The sequence below is a fragment of the Lepidochelys kempii genome, chromosome 1 (assembly GCF_965140265.1).
Source record: "Lepidochelys kempii isolate rLepKem1 chromosome 1, rLepKem1.hap2, whole genome shotgun sequence".
NCBI classification, from domain to species: Eukaryota; Metazoa; Chordata; order Testudines; family Cheloniidae; genus Lepidochelys; species Lepidochelys kempii.
In genome coordinates this window covers 913,051-933,809 of record NC_133256.1, presented here as the reverse complement: position 1 = coordinate 933,809, position 20,759 = coordinate 913,051, and the positions used below count along the sequence as shown (strand labels likewise).

General features: G+C 46.3%; 1 protein-coding gene across 1 annotated transcript; it reads right to left on the bottom strand.

The window, feature by feature from the left end:
* Positions 1-13,781: 13,781 nt before the first annotated feature.
* LOC140894816 (olfactory receptor 52R1-like) lies at positions 13,782-15,207 on the bottom strand. Its single transcript, XM_073303472.1, has 2 exons — positions 14,159-15,207; positions 13,782-13,884 (listed from the first exon to the last, which is right to left on the bottom strand). The coding sequence occupies exons 1-2, from the start codon at positions 15,205-15,207 to the stop codon at positions 13,782-13,784; spliced, it is 1,152 nt and encodes a 383-aa protein (XP_073159573.1).
* Positions 15,208-20,759: the final 5,552 nt, after the last annotated feature.

The following is a 20,759-nucleotide window of genomic DNA, read 5'->3' as shown; positions in this document are numbered from 1 at the left end:
GGTTTTCTTTGCATTAAGGCTATGTCTAGACTGGCTGAGATTTTCTGCTGAAAGTTTAGTGGAATGTTCATGAAGTTCTGGATGGCTTTGCAGAAATGGGTTTTCCCAATTGCGAAGGTGCATTAGAGGTCACACATATTCCACTTTTGGCACTGGACCATCTTCCTATTCATTCTTCTCCGTGGTGTTGCAGAAGCTCATGGATCATCGACACACACATTTTCTTTGGAAATGGAGGTACCAGGAGAGGGCTGAATTTTGGAGCTGAGCGTAAGTCCAGCTGTCATTTGAAAAGCTGTCTGCGGGAGTGGAGTGTAGGGGAAAGCGTGAAATCCCAGTAATGGGAAATGGATGTGCGGGTACAGTCTGGGGAGGGCATGGAAAAGAGCTCTGAATGTACTGAAGGGGAAGGCAGACATGGGCCTGCTCAGTCTGGAGGGTTACGAAGGACTGCGGCATGTCGGTTTGCTGCTCCAGAACTTTTATCCACCTCTCCATTGCATCCCTAGTGTATGCTTCTTTTTCTATTGTTTCCTGCTTGTCGCTTTCCCTCCACTGCCTGCATTCTGTCCTGTCTGCATCAGAGTAATGCAGCACCTCCCGGAACATATCTGTCTTGCTCCAACTTGAGCGCTTTCTTATCCGACAGAGATGCTCGGCCGGAGTGGGGGGGTGCCTCCTTTCAAGGACATATCTGGTGAAGCACAAGTAACAATAAACAAAAGCATTATTGTTAAGTACACATATCGTATTGAAATGATACATTAGAATACACTGCTGGTAACACACCAATCACTTTTTGGTTGACCCTTCACAAGCACACATGCCAGTGAACACTGCAACCTTACAGACTAACACGGCTGCTACTCTGAAAACTGCAACCATGGTGAGTGTACCCTGGGTTGGGGGACATTGTGCGGAGGAGAAAAGCAATAGGAAAGGGGTCGCGGGACACTCATGGCAGACAGTACTCCAAAGTTTCCCCACCCTGAAACTTTTTTATTTACTTTTTTATTCTTTTTTCCACCCTGACAGCAGGATTGTCTGGCTATGTAGACTCCCTCCTCAGGCCCTATGCTACCAGCACTCCCAGCTACCTTCCAGACATGACTGACTTCCTGAGGAAACTACAATCCATCGGTGATCTTCCTGAAAACACCATCCTGGCCACTATGGATGTAGAATCCCTCTACACCAACATTCCACAGAAAGATGGACTACAAACCGCCAGGAACACTATCCCCGATAATGTCACGGCTAACCTGGTGGCTGAACTTTGTGACTTTGTCCTTACCTATAACTATTTTACATTTGGGGACAATGTATACCTTCAGATCAGCGGCACTGCTATGGGTACCCGCATGGCCCCACAGTATGCCAACATTTTTATGGCTGATTTAGAACAACGCTTCCTCAGCTCTCGTCCCCTAACGCCCCTACTCTACTTGCGCTATATTGATGACATCTTCATCATCTGGACCCATTGGAAAAGAAGCCCTTGAGGAATTCCACCATGATTTCAACAATTTCCATCCCACCACCAACCTCAGCCTGTACCTGTCCATACAAGAGATCCACTTCCAGGACACTACAGTGGTAATAAACAATGGTCACATAAACACCACCTTATACCGGAAACCTACTGACCTCTATTCCTTCCTACAAGCCTCCAGCTTTCACCCTGACCACACCACACGATCCATCGTCTACAGCCAAGCTCTGCGATACAACCGCATTTGCTCCAACCCCTCAGATAGAGACAAACACCTACAAGATCTCTATCAAGCATTCTTACAACTACAATACCCACCTGTGGAAGTGAAGAAACAGATTGATAGAGCCAGAAGAGTTCCCAGAAGTCACCTACTACAGGACAGGCCTAACAAAGAAAATAACAGAACGCCACTAGCCGTCACCTTCAGCCCCCAACTAAAACCCCTCCAATGCATTATTAAGGATCTACAACCTATCCTGAAGGATGACCCAACACTCTCACAAATCTTGGGAGAGAGGCCAGTTCTTGCCTACAGACAGCCCCCCAGCCTGAAGCAAATACTCACCACCAACCACATACCACACAACAGAACCACTAACCCAGGAACCTATCCTTGCAACAAAGCCCATTGCCAACTGTGCCCACATATCTATTCAGGGGACACCATCACAGGGCCTAATCACATCAGCCACACTGCCAGAGGCTCGTTTACCTGCACATCCACCAATGTGATATATGCCATCATGTGCCAGCAATGCCCCTCTGCCATGTACCTTGGTCAAACTGGACAGTCCCTACGTAAAAGAATAAATGGACACAAATCAGATGTCAAGAATTATAACTTTCATAAACCAGTCGGAGAACACTTCAATCTCTCTGGTCAAACGATTATAGGCATGAAAGTTGTGATATTACCAAAAAAAACCTTCAAATCCAGACTCCAGCGAGAAATTGTTGAATTGGAATTCATTTGCAAATTGGATACAACTAACTTAGGCTTGAATAGAGACTGGGAGTGGCTAAGTCATTATGCAAGGTAACCTATTTCCCCTTGTTTTTTCCTAACCCCTCCGCCCACTTCAGACGTTCTTGTTAAACCCTGGATTTGTGCTGGAAATGGCCCACCTTGATTATCGTACACATTGTAAGGAGAGTGGTCACTTTAGATAAGCTACTGCCAGCAGGAGACTGGGGTGGGGGGGAGGTATTTTTTCATGCTTTGTGTTTATAAAAGATCTTCTACACTTTCCACAGTATGCATCCAATGAAGTGAGCTGTCGCTCATGAAAGCTTATGCTCAAACAAATTGGTTAGTCTCTAAGGTGCCACAAGTACTCCTTTTCTTTTTGTGTTTCTTAGTTTGCCTGTCCTGCCCTCACCTCAGCAGTTCCTTCTTCTGCTCTTCCTGCCCCACACTGGCTTGCTTTTCCCCTAACCTTAACTTGCCACCCCCTTGATTACCTTTTGCTCCATGCACCCATGTCCCCTCCCAAAGGGCTTGTGCCCCTTCTCTCTTTTAAATTACACCCCTTGTTCATTGCACCCCATCCCAATGATATTGCGGCTGGAGAGCCAGTATACCAACCTCGCACTGGTGATCAACCCCCCCTTCCCTGCCTCAGTCATCTTCTTCGTGCACTCCCACCCACCCGCCGCATTCGGTTTGAATTGCATGATGGAAACCGTGGCTCTGGCATGACGAGAAACTGTGGTTACAGCAGGGAAGTCAGGACTCCAGGGACCTATCTGTCCTCCTGGATCCTATCTGTTTTCCTTCCACACAATCTCTGTGTGACCTCGGCAAATTTATGCCTCCTGGCGCCTCAATTTGCCTATCTGTGTAATGGGGACATGTTTATAGTGCCTTTTCTTTCCTAGAAAGAAAAGGAGTACTTGTGGCACCTTTGGATGAGCTATTACCAGCAGGATAGTGATTTTGTGTGTGTGGTTTTTGGGAGGGGGGTGAGGGGGTGAGAGAACCTGGATTTGTGCAGGAAATGGCCCAACTTTATTATCATGCACATTGTGTAAAGAGTTGTCACTTTGGATGGGCTATCACCAGCAGGAGAGTGAATTTGTGTGTGGGGGGGTGGAGGGTGAGAAAACCTGGATTTGTGCTGGAAATGGCCCAACCTGATGATCACTTTAGATAAGCTATTACCAGCTGGACAATGGGGTGGGAGGAGGTATTGGTTCATATTCTCTGTGTATATATAAAGTCTGCTGCAGTTTCCACTGCATGCATCTGATGAAGTGAGCTGTAGCTCACAAAAGCTCATGCTCAAAAAAATTGGTTAGTCTCTAAGGTGCCACAAGTACTCCTTTTCTTTTTGCGAATACAGACTAACACGGCTGTTACTCTGAAACTTTTCTTTCCTAGGCGTTTTGAAGATCCTTCAATAAAATGTTCTGCACACTGCTAGGATAGTTACGGATTTAGCCAAAGGTGGAAGTCCCTTGTTTCGGTTTGACCCTCTCCCAGTTCCTGATGGAGAAGTACATGGTTTAAGAGGGATTCCAGTATCAGCCACCTCTCTTTGCAGGGCCCCCATTGCCGCTCCTGCTTGCAGGTGTCCCACAAACATACAGGACAAAACTCATTCACAGCCAATTGCTCGACTTAAATGGAGCCATCATTTCCCTGAAATACCATTCATGGCCCTCACTTAGTGTGACTACATCAGTAATACAAGTTAATACTTCATATTCCTACCTTCAGTCATAAAAATGATACATGCATACAAATAGGATGAACGCATTCAGTCGATTGTACCTTTTCCAATAACACATGACAAGAGGCATTTCACAGAAAGCATATGCCATTAAGGTCAGATTCATATTCATAAGTATATTTCCATAAAGCATATGGAGTGCAACGTCACACAGCCAATTCCTCTCTGCCTCAGCACAGAGCCCAGGAGTTCTCCTCTCCCTTTGGAAGGTCCCTTACTACTGGTGACCTAAATATAAAGGGAAGGGTAACAACCTTCCTGTATACAGTACTATAAACTCCCTCCTGACCAGAGGCCCAAAATCCTTTTACCTGGAAAGGGTTAAGAAGCTCAGGTAACCTCGCTGGCACCTGACCCAAAGGACCAATAAGGGGATGTCAAGGTTCCTCCCCCACTCTGAACTCTAGGGTACAGATGTGGGGACCTGCATGAAAAACCTCCTAAGCTTATCTTTACCAGCTTAGGTCAAAACTTCCCCAAGGTACAAAATATTACCCCCGTTATCCTTGGAATGGCCGCTACCACCACCAAACTAATACTGGTTACTGGGGAAGAGCTGTTTGGACGCGTCCTTCCCCCCAAAATACTTCCCAAAACCTTGCACCCTACTTCCTGGACAAGGTTTGGTAAAAAGCCTCACCAATTCGCCTAGGTGACTACAGACCCAGACCCTTGGATCTTAAGAACAATGAACAATCCTCCCAACACTTGCACTCCCCCTTTCCTGGGAAATGTTGGATAAAAAGCCTCACCAATTTGCATAGGTGACCACAGACCCAAACCCTTGGATCTGAGAACAATGAAAAAGCATTCAGTGTTTTACAAGAAGACTTTTAATAAAAAATAGAAGTAAATAGAAATAAAGAAATCCCCCCTGTAAAATCAGGATGGTAGATATCTTACAGGGTAATTAGATTCAAAAACATAGAGAACCCCTCTAGGCAAAACCTTAAGTTACAAAAAAGATACACAGACAGAAATAGTTATTCTATTCAGCACAATTCTTTTCTCAGCCATTTAAAGAAATCATAATCTAACACATACCTAGCTAGATTACTTACTAAAAGTTCTAAGGCTCCATTCCTGTTCTGTCCCTGGCCAAGACGACTACAGACAGACACACAAACCCTTTGTTTCTCTCCCTCCTCCCAGCTTTTGAAAGTATCTTGTCTCCTCATTGGTCATTTTGGTCAGGTGCCAGCGAGGTTACCTTTAGCTTCTTAACCCTTTACAGGTGAGAGGAGCTTTCCCCTGGCCAGGAGGGATTTCAAAGGGGTTTACCCTTCCCTTTATATTTATGACACGCCCCCCAAATCTCAGCTAGGGTGAAACACTGGCTGGGATTTCTTCCTGGAGCTCTAGGAAAACAGAGTTAATAAGACACATGCATCTCTAAATATACTACCAAGTACATAAAGACTAACAATATTTTCCACATCTCAAGGACGATTTTAACCAGTTGATTCTGGGAAACTTTCACGGGAGAGTGCATCAGCCACTTTGTTAGAAGCTCCTGAGATGTGTTGGATGTCGAAATCAAAATCTTGGAGAGCTAAACTCCACCGAAGAAGTTTTCTGTTAGTTTCTTTGACGGTGTGAAGCCACTTTAGTGCAGCATGGTCGGTTTGCAGGTGGAAACGCCGTCCCCAAACATATGGGCGTAGCTTTTCCAGAGCGTAGACAATGGCATAACATTCTTTTTCAGTGACTGACCAGTTGCTTTCCCTCTCAGACAGTTTTTTGCTGAGAAACACTACAGGGTGGAATTCTTGATCAGGTCCTTTCTGCATTAAAACTGCTCCCACACCACGCTCGGATGCATCTGTGGTTACTAGGAACGGTTTGTCAAAGTCTGGGGCCCTTAGTACAGGGTCAGACATGAGTGTCGCTTTAAGCTTGTTAAAGGCCTTCTGACACCTTCCGGTCCACTGAACAGCATTTGGCTGTTTCTTTTTGGTTAGGTCTGTCAGTGGGGCAGCGATTTGGCTGTAGTGCGGTACAAATCGTCTGTAATAACCGGCCAAGCCTAAGAAGGATTGAACCTGTTTCTTTGACTTTGGGACAGGCCACTTTTGGATAGCATCCACTTTGGCCTGTAGGGGGCTGATAGTTCCTTGACCCACCTGGTGTCCAAGGTAAGTCACTCTGTTTAGGCCTATTTGACACTTCTTAGCCTTAACAGTTAGTCCTGCCTCCCTTATGCGCTCAAGGACTTTTTGTAGATGTTCCAGGTGGTCTGCCCAGGAATCCGAAAATATGGCCACATCGTCAAGGTAGGCGACTGCATATTCTCCTAATCCCGCTAGGAGACCATCTACAAGTCTTTGGAAAGTGGCGGGTGCATTTCGCAGCCCGAAAGGGAGTACATTAAATTCATACAGCCCGAGATGTGTGATGAAGGCTGACCTTTCCTTGGCAGATTCATCTAGCGGTACCTGCCAGTACCCCTTGGTTAAGTCCAAGGTAGAGATGAACTGGGCCCTTCCCAGTTTCTCTAATAGTTCATCTGTGCGTGGCATGGGATAGTTGTCTGGGCGAGTTACAGCATTTAGCTTACGGTAGTCCACGCAAAAACGTATTTCCCCATCTGGTTTGGGAACTAGAACCACTGGAGATGCCCATGCACTTTCAGAGGGGCGGATTACACCCATCTGTAACATATCCTGGATCTCCCGTTCTATAGCAGTTTTAGCTTGAGGAGACACCCGGTAAGGGTGGACCCTAATTGGGTGAGCATTACCTGTGTCAATGGAGTGGTATGCCCGTTCAGTCAGTCCTGGGGTGGCTGAGAACGTTGGCGCGTAGCTAGTGCACAGCTCCTGGATCTGCTGTCGCTGCATACGCCCAAGGGTCATGGAGAGGTTCACCTCTTCCACACCACCAGCACATTTCCCTTCGTAGTAAACACCTTCAGGCCACTCAGCGTCGTCTCCTCCCTGGGCTGTAAACTGACAAACCTTTAATTCTCTGGAATAAAAGGGCTTTAGAGAATTAATATGGTACACCTTAGGCTTTCGGTTGGAGGTGGGGAATGCTATGAGATAATTAACAGCTCCCAGGCGCTCCTGGACCACGAATGGCCCTTCCCACGATGCTTCCATTTTATGGGCCTGGAGCGCCTTTAAGACCATGACCTGGTCTCCTACTTTGAAGGAACGCTCTCTGGCATGTTTATCATACCAGGCTTTTTGCTCTTTTTGAGCATCCTGTAAGTTTTCTCTAGCAAGGGCTAAAGAGGTTCGGAGGGTGTTTTGTAGGTTGGTTACAAAGTCCAGAATGTTAGTTCCTGGAGAAGGTGTAAATCCCTCCCATTGCTGCTTCACCAACTGCAATGGCCCCTTAACCTCACGGCCATATACAAGTTCAAATGGGGAAAACCCTAAACTGGGATGTGGTACAGCTCTGTAGGCAAAGAGCAACTGCTGCAATACTAGGTCCCAATCATTGGAGTGCTCATTTACGAATTTACGTATCATGGCCCCCAAAGTTCCATTAAACTTCTCCACCATGCCATTTGTTTGATGATGGTAAGGAGTGGCAACCAAGTGATTTACCCCATGAGCTTCCCAAAGGTTTTTCATAGTTCCTGCCAGGAAATTAGTCCCTGCATCTGTGAGGATGTCGGAGGGCCAACCTACCCTGGCAAAAATGTCTGCTAGTGCCTGGCACACACTTTTAGCCCTGGTGTTGCTTAGAGCTACTGCTTCCGGCCATCGGGTGGCAAAATCCATGAAAGTCAGTATGTACTGCTTTCCTCTGGGTGTCTTTTTCGGAAAAGGACCCAGAATATCCACAGCTACTCGCTGAAATGGAACTTCAATGATGGGGAGTGGCTGGAGAGGAGCTTTGACCTGGTCTTGGGGTTTTCCCACTCTTTGGCACACCTCACAAGACTGGACATAGGTAGAAACATCCTTGCCCATTCCCTCCCAGTGGAATGACCCCCCCAAACGGTCTTTGGTCCTGTTCACCCCAGCATGGCCACTAGGGTGATCATGGGCTAAGCTCAAGAGCTTGGCCCGGTATTTAGTTGGAACTACCAACTGTCTCTGAGGATGCCAGTCTTCCTGGTGTCCCCCAGAAAGAGTTTCCTGGTATAAAAGTCCTCTTTCTACAACAAACCTGGATCGATTAGAAGAGCTGAGAGGTGGTGGGTTGCTCCGTGCCGCCGTCCAAGCTCTCTGGAGGCTTTCATCTGCTTCCTGTTCGGTCTGGAACTGTTCCCTTGATGCTGGAGACATCAGTTCCTCATGGGATTGTGGACCTAGGCTTGGTCCCTCTGGAAGCGATATAGGGGATGGAGCTGTTTCTGTTGACTGTGAACCGCTCTCCGCTGGTGCACTATGTTGGGATTCAGGCTCCGGCTGAGCCTCTTGTGTAGGGTTATCGGCTGCTGCCAGTTCAGGTTCGGTGGGGCCCTCTGGTGTTGAGGTTGCAAGTACTGGATTCAGTGCTGACACGGGGTCTGGTGTTGGTTGTTCGGCTGGTTCCGGTTCTGGGACTGGTTCCGTCTGGGTCTCTGGGACTGGATCCACTACTGCTATTGCAGACATTGGCCTGGGGTCCAGGTCCATCACCTCTGACTGGGTCCTGATAGAAGTTTCCGGAACAGAGCTAGGCCTCACGGCTTGTTTAGCCTGGTTGCGGGTGACCATTCCCACCCTCTTGGCCTGCTTCACATGATTGGCCAAGTCTTCCCCCAACAGCATGGGGATGGGATAATCATCATAGACTGCAAAAGTCCACGTTCCTGACCAGCCCTTGTACTGGACAGGCAACTTGGCTGTAGGCAAATTGAAAGAGTTGGACTTGAAGGGTTGAATCGTCACTTGGATCTCTGGGTTGATTAAATTGGGGTCCACTAAGGAAGCATGGATAGCTGACACTTGTGCTCCGGTGTCCCTCCACGCGGTGACCTTCTTCCCGCCCACACTCACAGTTTCCCTCCGCTCCAAGGGTATCTGGGAGGTATCTGGGCCTGTGGACCTCTGGTGTGATTCCGGTGCAATGAACTGTAATCTGTTGGGGTTCTTGGGGCAGTTGGCCTTTACATGCCCCAGCTCGTTACACTTAAAACATCGTCCAGCTGACGGGTCACTGGGACGAGGAGGGTTGCTGGAGAACGGGGTGGTGGGACGATAAGGGGTCTGGAGGGTTCTTTGGGAGGTAGGTGGGGCTTTGGGCGGCCCCCGGTAATAGGGTGTGGTCTGGGGTGGTCCCTTCTGGTCTCCGCTCCAACTGCGACCAGTTTTCTTCTTCTCTGCCACCTCCACCCATCTGGCTCCAATCTCTCCTGCCTCGATTACAGTTTTGGGTTTCCCATCTAGGATGTATCTTTCTATTTCCTCAGGAACACCCTCTAAGAATTGTTCCATTTGCATTAGGAAGGGCAAATTTACTGGAGATTCAACACTTGCTCCTGATATCCAGGCATCCCAATGTTTCACAATGTGGTAGGCATGTCGGGTAAATGACATGTCTGGTTTCCACCTTAGGGCTCGGAACCTCCGACGAGACTGCTCGGGTGTTATCCCCATTCTGACTCTCGCCTTGGATTTAAACAGTTCATACTTGTTCATGTGTTCTTTAGGCATTTCAGCTGCCACCTCAGCTAAGGGTCCACTGAGCTGCGGCCTCAGCTCTACCATGTATTGGTCAGTAGAGATGTTGTACCCAAGGCAGGCCCTTTCGAAGTTTTCTAAGAAGGCCTCAGTATCATCACCTGCCTTGTAGGTGGGGAACTTTCTGGGATGGGAAGTGGTACCTGGAGAAGGATTGCTAGGGTTTGTTGGTATATTCTGCTGGGCCTTTATCCTCTCCACCTCCTCCACATGCTTCCTTGCCTCCATTTCCCTCTTGTGGGCAGCCTCCTGTACCTCCTTCTCCAGCCGCATGAGTTCTATCTGTCTTTCATGTTCCCTTTGTTTTTCCTCAGCCTGAAATTTGGCTAATTCCAGCTGTAGTCGAGCTGAGGATTTGGTCATTCTAACCTCTCTGTTTTTAACTAACTTTACACCTGAGGTTTAGAAATAAACAAACAAAACTTGGCTGTAAAATTTTGCTGTGCTGGAATAGAATACCTATTCTCTGATAGTGATTGTCAGCCTACAGAAAAAGACAATTCCCTTGTCTCTGCTCTGGGCTCAAATTAAAGCAAAAAACCTCCAACTACTTGGAAACCTGCTTACCCAGCCCAACGAAGAAAAAAAAAATTTCTTTTCAAACCTGTGCTCCTTGTAAAACAAAAAAAAAAAATCAAAATCCTAAAAAAAAACCCTGCCACTTTTGTCTCCAGGCAAATGGGTAGAGCACACACCCCCTATTTACTTTTAGGAAGAAAAGAAAAAAAAAAAACACAAACCTCTGGGTTGGAAGACTGTGAATTTCCCTGCAGGAGTTAAGTACCCTGCCTCCAGGCAAATGAAACCTGCAATTCACAAGATAATCCCCTTTTGTCTCTGCTTGGCCACAAAGCAGAGAGAAACCAAGCTGCTTTCAGTTTCAAAGCTGCCTTCTGGACTTCCTAAAAATTCCTTTTTAAAATCTGTATTTCTAGTTCAAAAAATCTCAACTGGATCTCAAAATGATTTCAGGTTAATCCCACCACTGTGCCACCATGTCAAGGTTCCTCCCCCACTCTGAACTCTAGGGTACAGATGTGGGGACCTGCATGAAAAACCTCCTAAGCTTATCTTTACCAGCTTAGGTCAAAACTTCCCCAAGGTACAAAATATTACCCCCGTTATCCTTGGAATGGCCGCTACCACCACCAAACTAATACTGGTTACTGGGGAAGAGCTGTTTGGACGCGTCCTTCCCCCCAAAATACTTCCCAAAACCTTGCACCCTACTTCCTGGACAAGGTTTGGTAAAAAGCCTCACCAATTCGCCTAGGTGACTACAGACCCAGACCCTTGGATCTTAAGAACAATGAACAATCCTCCCAACACTTGCACTCCCCCTTTCCTGGGAAATGTTGGATAAAAAGCCTCACCAATTTGCATAGGTGACCACAGACCCAAACCCTTGGATCTGAGAACAATGAAAAAGCATTCAGTGTTTTACAAGAAGACTTTTAATAAAAAATAGAAGTAAATAGAAATAAAGAAATCCCCCCTGTAAAATCAGGATGGTAGATATCTTACAGGGTAATTAGATTCAAAAACATAGAGAACCCCTCTAGGCAAAACCTTAAGTTACAAAAAAGATACACAGACAGAAATAGTTATTCTATTCAGCACAATTCTTTTCTCAGCCATTTAAAGAAATCATAATCTAACACATACCTAGCTAGATTACTTACTAAAAGTTCTAAGGCTCCATTCCTGTTCTGTCCCTGGCCAAGACGACTACAGACAGACACACAAACCCTTTGTTTCTCTCCCTCCTCCCAGCTTTTGAAAGTATCTTGTCTCCTCATTGGTCATTTTGGTCAGGTGCCAGCGAGGTTACCTTTAGCTTCTTAACCCTTTACAGGTGAGAGGAGCTTTCCCCTGGCCAGGAGGGATTTCAAAGGGGTTTACCCTTCCCTTTATATTTATGACAGGGGACAAGATACTTTCAAATCTGGGGGAGGAGCCGGGAGTGGCGGGGGGGAGGAAGGTTTTGGTCTGTCTGATCCGAGAGCTTGCTGGACACAGATCAAGGAAGCAAGCAATCCGACTCCATTAGAATCGCTAAGTACTAGCAAGGGAATACGTTAGCTTATTTTTGTTTTGGCTTGTGATTTTCTCTGTGCTGAGAAGAAGGTGTATTCCTGGATTTCTTTTTGTAACTTTAGAGTTTGGCCTAGAGGGAAATCTTCTGTGGTTTGAATCTGATTGTCCTGTATGATTACCTTCCATCCTGATTTTACAGAGGTGCTTCTTTTACTTTTTCTTTCTTTCCAATTCCTCTCTGCCTCAGCACAGAGCCCAGCAGTTCTCAACGCAGTCAAATCCTTGCCTCGAGGGCATCCGAGACAGACCAGAGGGCTAAGAAGAACAGACAAAGAGAAAAGAAGCCGTATATAAAATTGGCAACCCCCTTCTCTGTGTGCCAAGCTGCACTGCGTGGGGCCCGCACAGGAACTGCTTGCGTATCTCTGTGAAACAGAGGCTCATTTAGGGGACTGTAAAGCTCTTCTTGTATAGCTTTGTCTAACACAGGAGTTATGTGCTTGATATAACCCATCACCGCTTGTGTAATTCCTTCTCAATGAAATCCTGTGTATTGCGGATAATTCTTGTGGACGTTTTTACTGGTCGGACAGTCATCCTCTCCACTGGGAGCCATGAAAGACCCATTTCAGGGGTAGTAACGCCCCCTACTGTTAATATTTGATAGCAGAGGACGGTTTACTGTCATGTCCATGTGAATAGGTTTTTCCACTGAATGAATGCTGTTTCTGGACTGGCTTCTCGGTAAGAGGTTGCTATCCTGGATCACTGGTGTTGACCAACTAATTTACATATTGTGCTGAATCAGTTCTGACCTATTATTTATGGCTCGAGGTTTGCAAATGCAGACAGTGGGGGTCATCATACCGAGGCTGAAGGGGATGCCCAGAACGCTCCGGTTATGGTGGAGGGGTGTTTACTGAGATAGGCATGTGAGGATCTGGGCTCTGTTCTCCGGCTGCCAAACGCTGTTCCTGTCTTGTTCAGGGAAGGGTGTTTGAATGACATATTATTAAAATATCAGACTTTTGCACTCCCACTCCTAAAAAAAGGAACAAATGAGAAATGCTGCTGTTTGGATTATGTATCAGGCTGTGAATAAGTTTGCAGAGGAGCATGAGATCTGGAAAGATGAGAAGGAAAATTTGCAACAGGAGCTGCAGAAGCTGAGATTGCAAAATGAGGGGATGCAAAGAGATTTACAAACTTCTCTGATGCAAAATATAGCCAATGCCCAGCTATGGTTGCGTTAACTCAGACTTGTCAGGAATTGGAATGTGATATGAATGCACAAATGCAGGAAAAACAAAAGTATCAATTGAAGGCAAAACGATATAAAAGGGCTGTGTCCGTTTTAACTGAAAAGGCTACAAAGCCCCCTCAAAAAGAAAATCATAAGAAATGCTGTGAAGTGATTAACAAGCTGTTCTCAAATTGGGATAAAAGGACTTCCCCCCACCCAACTCCCCAGGAGCTAGGGGAGAGAGAGGTCTGTCCTCCATGTCATTACACAGTCCAAGGTCCTCCCCCATCAGTCCAACACTAATATCCATTCCCAGAAACACATACCCACATCAACCCCACACAAATATCCATTCCCAGACAGGTCCCACCCCCCATCACCTGCATGGATAATATCGATTCTCAGACCCCTCTCCCCCATCAGCCCCACGCTAATATCCATTTACAGACCACCCACTCCGTCATCCCCACGCTAATATCCATTCTAAACCCTCCACCCTGCTCTCCCATCACCTCCACCCCAGGATGCTAGGGTTCCACACCACTAATCACCCCTTCCCCCTGATTTTCAGCTGGAACATCGAGTCGAAAAGGGGATCTGGCAGTGTCCAGTTACAGCAGAGTGTGTGTGGGGGGCACAACCCTGTCATTAACTCACGTCAGCCCCTGCTCAACTGGGGCTGCGTCCTTCAGGCAGGAAGGATCCTCATCAGGCTTCTGAAACTCTGGTTCCATCCCCGGCACATAGAGGATGCAGCTGGGGTAGAGAGGGGGATGGAGACAATCCAGCGATTAATAGGGATAGTGGAGGAGAGGAGTGAGTGACAGGGGCAGGACAAATGGGGGAAGAGGTGGGTCAAAGTGTGGGGCCTCAGGTGTCCAGTTACCGGCAATAAGAAATGTGGGAACCCTGTGAGTTGTACATCGATGGATTCCCCAGACTGTCAGGTTGACACAGCACTGTAAGGTAAAGAAAGGATTTTATGTCTCCAGTCACTGATTCAGGAAACAGAACACAGCACCATGTCAACCATGAGATCTCCACAGAGCTTGGTCTGAGAGCCAGAGCACCAGAAGTAAAACTTAATTCAATATGAGTAACGTGCCAGATCAGCCTGTCCCGGACCTGTTTGGTCCTCACCCCGTAGATGATGGGGTTTAGCATGGAGGGCAGTAGAATGTACATGTTGGCCATGAGAATGTGGAAATGCGGGGGCACCTTGTGACCAAACCTGTGTGTGAGGAAGGAGAAGAGACCTGGGATATAAAATGCTAAAATGACACAGAGGTGGGAGCCACAGGTCCCAAAAGTCTTGAGCCGGGCGTCTTTTGTGGGGAGGCTGAAGATGGCCCTGAGGATCTGGATATAGGACACAGTGATAAAAGACACATCCAGACCAGTCCCCAAGAATGCCACACAGAGGCCATAGTAATTACTGATGCGTATGTCAGCGCAGGCCAGCTTCACCACGGCTATGTGCTCGCAGTAAGTGTGGGAGATGATGTTGGTTCTACAATATGGCCACTGCCTTGCCAGGAAAGGATAGGGCAGGGCAAGAATGCTGCCACGCAGCACCACGGCCAGGCCGATCTTGGCCACAAAGCGGTTGGTCAGGATGGTGGAATGTCTCAGCGGATCACAGATGGCCACATAACGATCCAAAGCCATGGCCACGACGATTCCAGACTCCATCGTTACACAGCAGTGAATGAAGTAGAGCTGGGTGAGGCACAAACTAAAATCTATCTCCCTGGAATTGAACCAGAAGATGCTCAGCATTTTGGGCATAGTGGATGTAGACAGGAGCAGGTCGGTGATGGCCAGCATGCAGAGGAAATAGTACATGGGCTCATGGAGCCTCTGCTCTGTCTTCACGATAAACAGGATGGTGAAGTTCCCCAAGAGGGTGACGGTGTACATGACACAGAAAGGGATGGAGATCCAGACGTGGGCTGCCTCCAGGCCAGGAATGCCCAGCAGGATGAAGGTGGAGGGGCTGGAGAAGTCGGTTGTGTTGGAATCTGACATGGAGTAGGAGAGAAGGTCTCCAACTTTGAGGCAGAACAGTGTCTCCTGCATCTACTGTAAATTGCCTCGACTTGCTGTATGTGCGCAAAGTCTAGGGTGGTGGTCACATGAGAAATGCCTGGAAGGAGAGACAATGCCATTATGAGACAAAACATGCACAACCGGAGACTGTTCTCACGGGTGAATCAAATCGATCACTTTTCACACACTGGTAAATGACATTTTCTTTATTCAAATAAATTAACTCTGAATAACCGACCCTAATAATGCCATTCCATACTTGATGATGCTCCATGGGTCAATAATTCCTACATCCCACGGTGTGGGAAACATTAATAGGCACCAAGAGCAAACATGTGTGTGGATACCGGTTATCTGTCATTGTTTTTTATTTCTAAGAATGCCAAGCTAGTAAGTCCATGCTGTCGGGACTTCCCCATTCACCTGCTTGCTCAAAATCTCAGAGTGGCAAAAATCTGTACTTTTGCTAAGACATGTTTCAGGCAGAAACATCGCAGCTAGAACACATCAGGGAAAATATCTGGATGTCATTGATAGCAGCTAATTGGAAACACCTCCTCTTTTGAAGTAGTGGCCAAACAAAGACAATGATTGGAAGCCTAAAGAATTGGATGCAGAATAACCTGCTGTGGACCTGTGCTTGGTTTTGGTCACCCGGTCCCTATAAAAGATATAGAACACAGAAAGGGGGTTTCAAAGGCAGGCCATGAGAATGGCGGAGACTGCCATATGCAGACAGAATGAACAGTGTGGGACTGTTGAGCTTAGAGAAGAGACAAAGAAGGGGGCATATGAGAAAGGAGAACAAAATGAAGAATGAACTGATTACATTCAAATTGACCAAGAACAGTTCCCCACAAGTAATAACCATAAGTATTTACAAAAGAAAAGGAGGACTTGTGGCACCTTAGTGACTAACAAATTTATTTGAGCATGAGCTTTCGTGAGCTGTGGCTCACAAAGCTTATGCTGAAATAAATGTGTTAGTCTCTAAGGTGCCACAAGTACTCCTATTTTTTTTCCAGATAGAGACTAACACAGCTGCTACTCTGAAACCTGTAAGTATTTAGTGCTTCAAAAAGGCAAATTCCCCAAAGCTGAGGCAAAGTAACAGCAAAACTGATAGGAAGGAAATATTTAGATAGAAAAATGGGAATGAATATTGAGAGTTCTTTAAGAAAAGATTATTAGATACCTAAAAGCCACAATCCACAGTCAAAAAAGCAGAGAACTTTGGGGAAAAACCCTGGTCAGTGGAAAGTGAAGGCCGCCATTAGCGGGAAAAGAGAAATATGCAACAAAAGGGGAAAAGGAAAAATATAATATGAGCAATACAATTTGGAAGTTATGAAAAATGAGAATGGACATTAAAGACATCAGGGAAAAATCCATGCTTGGCGGGCTCAGGGTAATAAAAAAGGTGGGTTTTAATTATTTTAAGAATTAAAGAATTCCTAGAAAAGGTTTATGCCCGTTCCTAGAGGTAGAAATGAAACTTGTTAATAGTACAGAAAAAGTGGGTGTGTTCAAGGGAAATACTTTTCTTCTGCAGTTGGAAAGAAGCAGTATATCACATGAGCTGATGAAAAACTTTCCAGTCCATTAGCTGTCAAGGAGGAGGTTAAACAGCATTGACGGTCGAAACTTAGAGTTACGAACGCCAGAGTTAGAAACTGATCAACCACACATCCGATTCAGAACCAGATGTACGCAATGAGGCAGTTGCTAAGGGATAGATCAGCCACACGTCTCGTTCGGATGCAAAAGTACACAGGCAGGCAGCAGCAGAGCAACACACCAAAGCAAATTCCTGGCCGTTCTCTGTTAACAGTAAACTATTAAAAAAAAGGAAAAGTTTTAAAAAAATTCATAAGGTGAGGAAACAATGGAGAAGCTGGTATGTGATTCATTACAAAAATGTCGAGGAATATAATTAATGTCAATCAACAACATGGATTTTGGTAAACAGGTTTTGTCAAACAAACCCGATTTCATTCTTTAATGAGAGTATTTGTTTAGTTGATCAAGGGTATCTGAGGCATTTCATTTCATGGGAAAACCTTCAGATAAAAAATGAACACTCTACAATATAAGTAAAGCATACTTTAAATGGACTAAACACTGGCTAACTGACAGAGCAAGTCACGGGAGTGTGATACTACCGGTCTACTATGTGCTGGTTTTTACTACATTTGATTCTATGTTTTCCTTCACATATAATCTCACTTCCCGACCAGCACGGCCTCTTCTCTCCTTTTTATATATTTTGTACCCTGGAATTACTGTATCCCAATGATTATCCTCCTTCCACCAAGCTTCTGTGCTGCCTATTATATCAATATCTTCCTTTAATATGAGGCACTCTAGTTCACCCATTTTATTATTTAGACTTCTAACATTCTAGAAGTTCTGGCATTCTAGAAGACATCTTGTCCATGATGAAAAATTGTTATCATTGTTCCAATGAGGATCCCTAGCACTTTCCAGCAGATAAAAGTCAGCTAACAGACCCCCTCCCCCATCAACAGCCAGGGCCCTGAGATGCAAGAGGAGGCGCTGACAGTGTCTTTGCATTCACACATAGCGGGCTCCTGAGGTCTTTAGTCAGTTCTTACTCCAAGGTCAGTTTTGTCTCAGTGGGGTCTGACTAAACTATGGCCCATGGCCTCAGAATTTCACCTTGTCTTATACATCTACTAACACCTTTCATCCTGAAGGATCCGCTCTTCAGCTGCCTTGGAGCAGAGGCCATCAACCAGCTGGGGAGCCACAGCAAAAAGTGATATTTTGTCCTGTGGTACTGGAGGAAATTTATCACCCTTAGCAAGGTTTTTGAGATGTTTCTTGGGTGTGCACAGCAGAAAGGACCACAGACTAACACTCCATCCCTCCACACACACATTACATTAGGTTTGTCGAGCTGGTGAGCTCCTCGTCAAGAGATGCAGTACCTGTGGATCCTGAGATGGAAGTGTCTTTCCTGGGAATCCCCCTCAGGTAGCTGTATCCCACACCTTTCTCACCCCAGGATCTGCAGCAACATCAGACAAGAAGAGAAGACACAGGCATCTGCACAGTTTATAATATGGCTCTGTGAAATCCCAGGGAGATTCGCTCAGCCTCTAGGGGAGAAGTTGCATCTGAATGTAAACAGCCCAGAGACCAGAGACACTCTGACCAATCTCTCTGTTTCCATGTCTGCACTTCTGTGTAAACAGTAGATAAGGGACCTTCCCAAAGGGAGATGAGAACTCTTGGGCTCTGTGCTGAGTCAGAGAGGAAACATCTGCTCTGTGTATTTGTGTACACTTAAAAATTAGAGTTGATTAGTAAGAAAATGAGGGATAAAGTCTATGTTTCCATAGGGTCTGATATCCCATAAATCTGCAGGCACATGGGCCTTATGCTAAGTGATCAGAGATCAGTAATTTTCATCAGTCACTGTCATCATGTTGTACAGCACCTTTCATTTAAGGATCTTCAGAACTCTTCGGAAAGGAAAGTCACCATGAACATATCCCCGATATGCAGATAGGAAAACAGAGGCAAAGGGACACATGACTTGGCCAAGGTCACTGAGAGAATGACAGACAGAAGCAAAGAGTCCTGACTTCCCTGTCATAACCACATTCTCTCTGTCGCTAATTGAGCGCATGACAAGAGGGAAATGATCTAGAAGGATTTAGTCATTGGTGGGTGTGACAGACTTCCCCAGGGTGCAATCAATCACTGAGCCCTCTTGTATGTCAATCTGTGCCCCCCTCTCACATTGTGAGGCTGTGGGAAGGCACAATCAGTTCAGTCCTTTGTTCCTTTGGTGTTTAAGGGTATTGACTTGTAGGGGGAGTGAGACCAAGTAATGACGTCTCTTCCACTTGTCATAGCTTTTATCATGTGAAGGGAACCTCATTTTTCCAAGCAAAAGCCCTCAGCACAGTTAGTGGAAAAGTACAGACACAAGGTGAACTGGTCACATGCCCTTCTCTTCTTTGATAATTCATAGCAGGGGACGTTACTCACATCCTGGCTAGAATGTTCACAGGAACGTCCATCAGATGGGGATCATCTTTGGCTTATTTTGTTTCTTAATGGGCCATAACCTTGAATAGTTCATCCACCATGTGCAGCTTAGACTGGATGTAAATTACCTTGTGGGTGTTACCCAGGAGAAATCACATTTGAAATACTGGTACATAAGCTAAATGTTCATAACTTTATGTACAAAAATGATACATGCATACACATAGGGTCATGATATTCAGCAAATCATACCAGTTCCATTGATATATTACATAATATACTTTGTAAAAAATGCATCATAATCAAATCACCATCTTAAATATGGGGGGTGCCACAATATTTCTTTGGGGCACAGAGAGTCACACACACCGTTAATTGACTGAAGGAATGTTAGCCCCTGACTAATGCGGAGGTCGTGTTCCCAAGGCCCTCTTTATGTAAGTAAGGGGCTAGAAGCGTGGCCCACTATCCCACTGGCTATCGGGCAGCAGTGGCCACCCATTCAAATGTCAGAAGAAAGGCTTCGGGAACATCTCCATGCCTCATCTTCATGAGTCTTAGTGGGAGGACAGGCAGTAAATATCCTGGGTTGAGGTCCTGTAGAGAATTAACCAAAAGCCCTGCTGGCTGGTGGAATGCTGCTATTTGTTGGACGAGCACCTGCTGCTGAGTAGCCGACTCCCGCATCACGGCCTGTTGATGGGCAGACACCTGTGGCTGTTTGTATTGCTGTTCTTGCTGTGCAGCTTACTGCTACTGGCTTTCTCGGAGCCATTTCAAGACTATCCAAATCCATGGTGGTATCCGCTAATTTCAGGCCATTAGCACGCAAAGGCGATCGAGGGGAGAACCATACCCTCCTCTAATCTGCTGGGTTTAGGCCTCTCCTCAGGCCTGGGCCGCTGCCCACATTCACCTCCACATGTGACAGGGTTGGGGAACACCCCCTCCAGTACGGGGTGAGTGTGCCCCATCTCTCTCAGGATATAGTGGTTGGGGGTATATGTAACCCATGTCTGAGTCTTGCCCACAGGCCCGAGTCAATAGACTCATCCTTATTAGCTGGGTAATAAGGCCTAATGGTCAAAGTCATTGTACTTACCCTTCATAGCTGGGCAATGCAGCTCAATGGCCGGACTCCATAGATTAAAGTCACCATGTTTGCCCTTAATACCTGGGTAGCGTGTCCCAATGGCCAGAGGCAATAGATTTGCCCAGGTCAACACGCAGTAAGGCCCCATGGCTACAGTCTATAAATTCACCCCTGTAAGTAGGGCTGTAGGGCCCAGTGGCTACCATCAGTAAATTGGAAGCAGTCACTAGGGAAATGAGGACTAGTGGCCACAGTCAGTAAATTCTCCCCTGTCAGCACAGCTATAAGGACTAGTGACCAAAGTCTATAGATTTTCCCCTCTTAGCAGGGCAGTACGGTTTAGTGGCCAAAGTCAGTAAATTTGCCCCCATTAGAAGGGCGGTAAGGCTTTGTGGCACAGTGGTGTCAGTCAGGAAGGGGGCCACCATGTAAAAAAACCAGGGTTGGCAGCCCGGGTAGGGGAGTCTCA

Bases quoted from the DNA above. Each gene is read 5' to 3' on its own strand.
- LOC140894816 (XM_073303472.1), bottom strand. From the start codon at position 15,207: ATGCAGGAGACACTGTTCTGCCTCAAAGTTGGAGACCTTCTCTCCTAC. The intron at 13,885-14,158 runs GTTGACATGGTG...TCTCTACCCCAG, and splicing joins AGCTCTGTGGAGATCTCATG to CTGCATCCTCTATGTGCCGG.